A 7,157-nucleotide genomic window follows, 5' to 3' on the forward strand; every position below is an offset into this window, starting at 1 on the left:
CTATCATCAACGTAATTAATGGTGATTGGTTGATAAATAGAAAGTATTTAATGCAAAATTGGTTTTTGTCTTCTAGAATACATTATATTTGAGGATAATTTTTGAATGCTAGAATGCATTATATATTACAAGACGGAGGGAGTACATGGTACCCGGGTACCCTAACTAGGAGCGGGTGGCTCGATCCGACTACTCGAGAGGCCCAACCGGACACGAATACCTCATCTACTTGGTAGACAAGCACGACAAGGTATACATGGAAACCAACTCCATCTGTTGTAACCGGCTAGGAAACCTACCTATAAACCGATTAGGATTCTATTTATACCCCTACAGATCGGACTATATAAGGAGTGGTGGGAAACCCCTTATCAACATCTCCCAAATAGATCCACAACCCATAAATAAATATATAGTACAAATCCTGAACTCCGCGACCAGCCCTAGCGCATGATACATAAGCAATACAACACCCATGATAACGCCGTGTCTGAACCGGTATAAATCTATGTCCCATGCCTCTTAAAAAACACGAACACCACATATTTTTTAGCAAAAAGATTTGCAAATAAAAAATATAGAAAAAAAATTGAAGGGGCGTCGGGGCCTGGAGGCAATGGGCCCACATATGGGTTGCCCAGCCCAGCGCTGAACGCTTGGTGCCTTAAGATTTAGGCTGTTGGGCCTTCTGCGCTTCCAACTCTCACATTCAAGAAAAGCATCCTACTCGGCCCATCAAGTCGTCTTCCTCCTCCGACCTCGTCCCGCAGCAACGCAGCAGCAGCGTCAGCGGCACGGCTCCTCCTCCCTTCTAGCCATTCCCCGGTAGGCCATGTCTGGCGGCGGATGCAGCGTACGCGCCATCTGGATCCTCACGCCCAACGACACCGTAGCCTTCTCCAGGTACCCATCCGAGCTTTTCCGGTCAGGATTTGGCCCCTCTGATCCCATGGGGCTCACCTCTTCCTCCCTTGCGCCAGGCGGTTCGCGGTGGTGGAGAAGCGGTGGCGTGCCGCGTGGGAGGCGGAGGAAGGCGATGGAGAGGGAGACCGGAGGGGCACCGGGGCGGCGCCGTTGCTGTTTCCCGCCGACCACGAGGTCGCCGCCGCATTCGCCGAGCGCCGGAGAAGGTTCGCTCTGTCTTTCTCTTGGTCCTTGAGCTAGCTTTCTGTGCTGTGGATGTTTAAATACCAGTTACTGGATTTTACTTGTGAGTACAAGTGAATTGGGACGGGTGTTAGAACATTATTCAGAGTTTCTGGTTAATGATAAAATGGTACCCTTTTTTTTTGTCTAAAAACATACTACAATCTGAAAGCTCCTAATGCATGTATAGCAGCAAACAAATAAGTAGCTACAGTTCTTACAAGAATTGCGATTAATTTCTGCACTTCATTCTCTGAAACTGTAGGTAAGCCTGTGTTGTTGTGGCATAATTCAGTAATGCTGTTGGGTGAGATGTGATACATATTTGACAGACATTTGACGCTCTGCAGGGAGGGCACTGCGCGTGGTTCAGGCATCCGTACAAACGTATCGTCTGTGGGACTGGATTCTTGGGTTGATGATCCAATTACCCGCCACATTATCTCGCTACGCCTGGATAAAGAGGAAGGGGATGGCTTTATGCTGTGGCCTGTGGTTCTGCAAAAGCGTGGAGGGTATTATGTCCTTGTGTTGCCTCTGGTGGATCCTCAGCCATTTAGAGCATATGAGAATCTCTTGAAAAGGTCTGATTGTGGGAGTTCGGCCAAGGAGAACGGCAATCTTTCTTCTATCCTGTTCAATCTTCCATGCATAACAGGGTAATGTAAGTTTGCTTACCTACTATATTTTTATGGTCTTCTTTATTGAAGTTTCATTCTGTTGACCATCAATCAACCAGCACTTCATCAAATCAAATGTATAAAAACTTGTGCAAGATTTTTAAGAAACAGAGAGCAAAGCCCCTGATCCCCTTTAAGGTTTTTTGGAAGTGATATAATGGCATCTTTAACATTTAATTAACAATCATGATCGTTACATGAAAAGTTGATATAGTTCAACACCAGCAACCTAACTAGCTTGCATGCTTGCTCTTTATGTTCAATGTAGAGCATTTATGGTTGCTCATGTTGTTGGGGACATAATTACTGGTGATATTGCTGAACCTGAGGTGATCGTTAGCTCTGGGCCGTCTGTTGGTGGACTCTTGGATTCGTTGACTGGAAGTATAGGCATTTCAGCACGAGCGAAGCCTATTGCCGCACCTGTTGCAGCACCAACTGCTTCACTCTCTTCTCCTGTTGGTGCTGCTCAATCAGACTCCTTAAAAGGTGGTGTAAGGCCTTTTGACAAGGATTTACTGCGGAACTTCATCATTGGTGCAATGCCTTTTGGTTAGTGTTAACAAAGCCTCCTATCATGGCATATAATACTTCATGTTCTCTTGTAAAGCTTCTTCATGGATCTATACTCTAATGAACCAACTTAGCTAATAGTTTGTTTTGGCAGGCACACCTCAGGATCTCAATTATGCCAATGTTACTTCGATTAGAACTACTGGATTTTCTGGTGATCCTCTTCCGACAGACCAGAAACAACCTGCCTGGAAGCCATACCTGTACAAAGGGAGGCAAAGGATTATCTTTACTAGCCTGGAGACTATAAATGCTGCACTGTATGACCGTGATGATGTGCCAGATTTCCTTTCTGTTTCAGGACAAGTGACCTGTAGGGCTGAACTTGAAGGACTACCTGATGTTTCTTTGCCATTGACTGGGTTAAAAACTGCTCATGTCGAGGTGTCATCATTCCATCATTGTGTTCAAGCTTCAGAGCCCACTGCTAATAAGCAAACCCTGGTTTTTCAGCCACCATTAGGAAATTTTGTATTGATGCATTATCAAGCACCATGCAACATTGCTCCTCCTGTTAAAGGGTTCTACCAGTTATCCATGGTTTCTGAAAATGAAGGCGCTTTTCTATTTAAGCTGACATTGATGGAGGGTTACAAGTCTCCCTTCATTATGGACTTTTGCATGATTACAATGCCATTCCCTCGAAGAAGAGTTGCATCGTATGACGGAAATCCATCAATTGGGACAGTTTCAATGACAGAGCATTCAATTGAATGGAGAATTGTTTCAAGCGGCCGGGGACTCGGTGGTAGGAGCATTGAGGCTACCTTCCCTGGCACTGTTAAATTTCTTCCTAGAACAGTACAGAGAATAAATTCATCATTTCGATCAGTTTCAAGCACTGGATATACTGAAGATAGTGATAGTGAGCAAGATAACGCTAAGAATGGAGCTAGTTTGGATGACTACATCATGGAAAAAATCAATAAGGATCTTCAGGCAGTTGATTTAGAAGAGCCATTGTCTTGGCAAGCGTATAATTATGCTAAGGTATTCCTCTACCAAACAGTGTACTATGAGAGCTTGAGAAAACTTATTATCAGTTCCTTTTGTTTTGAACATGGTACCGTACCTGGGTGAAAGTGAATATGGCACAGGGAAATAGTAGATTGATTGATAGAGTACAGGGAGGTACAATATATAGGCAAGGATCAAGTAGGGTTTATAGAACACACCTCTTCAACGGAGATCCTTGCCTAATCTGTAATCATCTACCACTATTCCCTAGAGGCAGCCCAGCCACCAGGCGTGGGCGTCAAGGCCCATGTGGCCGGCCCTATAGGCGCATATTCTAACACTGGGAATGGTATGCTTGATCTCCTTTGTCATATTCCCTTTTTCAGCTTGGTAAGTTATAGCTAACTATGTTGGTTCATATAGGACTGTGAAACACTTGACTTCTGTATTATTTCTTCATATGGTATCTAGGCCCAAAGCTGATAAAAATATAATTGGAAATCAGTATTACACTTCATTTATATCAACTAGGAGTATATTGGTGATGCCGGTGGGTATGTGGGACCTGTTTATCCTTCTATGCATTCATGCTGTTGAATTTCCAAAGACTTTCCTAGATTCTTTTGTCTGTCTTTTCTTTTGTTTTAGTTTCTTGTTAGGTTTCTGTCTTCTCAGTTGATTGATTATGGGCCTCTTCTGTAGGTTTCTTTTAAGATCACTGGAGGCACGCTGTCTGGTCTTACAATTGATCCAAAATCTGTAAGTTACAAATTACCTTTCTCACTCAACTGTGGTGAGCTGTCATCAATAAATCCATTCTTTGGCTAAACATATTATCCGATCCACAGATCTGGTAGACAATTATGTTCATAAACTTATTGGCATATATATCTAAAATGAAATATTGTTGATAATCACTGCATTTTGTTAAGTCGCAAAATGGCAGTCACACCTCAACATGTCACGTGTTTACAGATTTATCTAGCCACCTGCCCACAAACACCTATGGAAACCACAGCATCTAGATTAAAATGTTGTGTTATTTTGGTAGTAGCTCAAGTCTGAGAAAATCATGTCTCAGTTTGAAGTCAGGCAGAATTTCTTTACTCAAGATTTTCTGCTTAAACGCTCTCCACCTTAAAAGGCCCTTTTTTTTGTCAGCGTGATGATGTTATACTGCTGCACGGGTGATAGAATAGGTATTGAGGTTGTTGTGCACTTGTGATAGTGCTAGAAGTTCTTCTTCTTCTTCTTTTTTTTTTTTTTTTTTGTATCTGATGCTTTATTGAAATATATAGATGAACCAAAATACATCATGTTTTGATGCTTTAATGACCTCCTGCAGGTAAACGTCTATCCTTCTGTAAAAGCCCCAGCTGAATACTCAATGCAGGTATCGTAATCTTGAAAGCTATACAATTTTGCTCCATCAACCATTAAATAGTGAACCTGCTGAAATTGGATAGTGAGTTTATTTTGTATTATCTTCTGTCACCCTACAGTTGTGTATGCTTGCATCTAAATGAGCTTGTTATGTCAGTACGGAGATAGTGACAAACTAATACACACTTGATGTGCCACCACGGTGCTTTTTGTGGCTTCTCTTACAAGAACATCTCTTTATAGAATGGCCACTTGAGAACTTCCTGTCATTTCTATTTCTTTTAAGTTTCAGAAAATTACAAACTTTTGGTAAAAAGCCGCCAAGAGACCAGAGGAAGCGAAGCTGTCTCTGTAGCAGTTTAGTACTGAAAAAAAAACAAGTACAGTGCGTGCTAGTTTAAGTGGCTTTGGTGCTTAACTATTCTTCTGATGCGCTCTTAAGCTTCATGCCTGCTTAGTTTTTTTTTCTTCTTCAGAAAGCAGACTTGATATTTTCATTACTCCATTTTGCAATAAAACACTTACTATTTGCCTGATCTGTCTAAATTTGAATTCTCTTGGTTATGACTAATAGTTGCAAGAGTGCTTGTCTGATTGTGAGCGGCATTGATGAGATATTGGTCTTTTGACAACTGACATGATGTGTGTGTTGTTCACCCCTTTGACAGGCTTCTTCTGGAGATTACATTCTGTGGAACACCTTAGGAAAATGTCCGACAGCTGCATTGCCTAGAGAACTATGACTGTCAGTGTTTTCCAGCATTCGATGCCATCACATTTTTGTGCCTGTCTTTTGCTGCCTGTACAGACTTCTGAGCTGTTCACATTGTTCATCCTACCAGATCTGTGCTGGGAAGTTGTTGTTCCTTTTGTATTTAGGAGTTCCTTTTTTTTACCAAGGAGAAAAACTATAACTAAGCCTACAGATCTTGCTGTCTGAAGCCCAACGACGAAATAGTCTTGAAGCCATGATCTTATGGGCAGTGGGATTTTTCATCTGTTACGGTTGCGGACCTTTTGGTAGCTTTTACAAGTGAGGATTTGGTGTACCAGCGAGATTTAAGCGAGAAATCCCTATTACATGCTGCTGTTGCAATGCCTTGTAACAACACGATTACAGGAGCGTGGCTCATGACTTGTTATTATTATATACGTTCCCTTCTGTTTAACTTCTGTCATGTTTTGGTTAGGAAAAAGCTAATTGACAATCTGAGTGATTTGGATTTGCTCATCCGGTTTTTGCTGTGCCGCCGTGCATCATGCCAGAGGCGTCTGCGGCAGCTTCAATAATTGTGGTCAACTATGATGCTTCGGTGCATGTTCACTGAAACAATGCGTTCTTTGCCATTGCCATGGCATGTATGATGTCATCAGAGATAGAAGGGATGGCCTAGCCACGGAATTTTTTTCTATTTTAATCCTTTTTTAATAAAGATTTTAATAATAACCGCTACCAAAAAGAAATTGCACAAGGTAGCCCTTTTAGTCGCGCCAGCCCTACTCGTGCAACGGCATCACTTTGTCGCGCCACATGCGCTGGCGCGACAAGGGGCGCCACGGTGGCATCCATAGTTGACCAGAGCTGGCGTGGCGGTCCATGGGGCCCGCCATGTCGCGCCAGCGGCACCGGCGCGACAGGGCTGTTGCGCCAGGCGGGCTGGCGCGACTGAGAGTTTTAGGTTTTAGCCGGCCCGGCCCAGTTTCTTCTCTCTTTCCCTCTTTCCCTCTAGTGTTGCGGCCTGCTGCCGCCGCCGCCACCCCACTGCCCGCACCTCCACCCACCTGCCCGCTCCTCTTCCCCGTGATTCCGGTGACCCTCGATCTCCCTCTGCTTTCCCTCAGTAGGCGTCGAGAGGGCTCGCGAAGCCGCACCCTCGGGGGCCAAGTCGCGGCCTCGGTGGCTCGGCACGGCGGCGCCGCCGACCGGCTTCCCTCTGCACCGGCAAGTGGACGTCCCTGGTCCGTGGAGTCGACTACTTTGCCAGGTTGAACTCCGCCTCCTTGATTTCTTGTTTTCTTAGGTTATACCTTCCATGAGTAGGGTTAGGAAATATGTGATTCTATCGATGGATGTAGCGTTCACTGTTAGTAGTTGATGCGTACAATTGGTTTAGGATATACTCTGCCCGTGGATTTGATGTAAAGTACGTGTTGCATGGACCTAGGTAGTTGATGCATGGGGTATTTAGATCGGTTTGGTTCTTGGCTATAGAGGAATTGGGCGAAGGCGGCGCGACGACGACGAATTTCGCCGGCGGCGGGATGGCCTGGCGGCGGAACAGAGAGAGGAAGAAAAGAGAGAGCGGCCGACGTCAGGATTTTACGGGCGAGGGCGACGTCATGGCTTCGGCAGCGTCTTCGCGAAGTCACGGCTTCTTCCTCCCTCTCTTTCTCTTGATTCCATGTAGAAACTTGACG

At 44.4% G+C, this 7,157-nt stretch overlaps 1 protein-coding gene across 1 annotated transcript; it reads left to right on the top strand.

The window, feature by feature from the left end:
• Positions 1-719: 719 nt before the first annotated feature.
• On the top strand, positions 720-5,902 carry LOC136504896 (AP-5 complex subunit mu-like). The gene is made up of 8 exons (XM_066499938.1): positions 720-903; positions 981-1,130; positions 1,497-1,805; positions 2,095-2,378; positions 2,494-3,389; positions 4,059-4,115; positions 4,702-4,749; positions 5,408-5,902. The coding sequence occupies exons 1-8, from the start codon at positions 833-835 to the stop codon at positions 5,480-5,482; spliced, it is 1,890 nt and encodes a 629-aa protein (XP_066356035.1). The 5' UTR covers positions 720-832; the 3' UTR covers positions 5,483-5,902.
• Positions 5,903-7,157: the final 1,255 nt, after the last annotated feature.

The sequence above is a fragment of the Miscanthus floridulus genome, chromosome 14 (genome assembly GCF_019320115.1).
Source record: "Miscanthus floridulus cultivar M001 chromosome 14, ASM1932011v1, whole genome shotgun sequence".
Taxonomy (NCBI): domain Eukaryota; kingdom Viridiplantae; phylum Streptophyta; class Magnoliopsida; order Poales; family Poaceae; genus Miscanthus; species Miscanthus floridulus.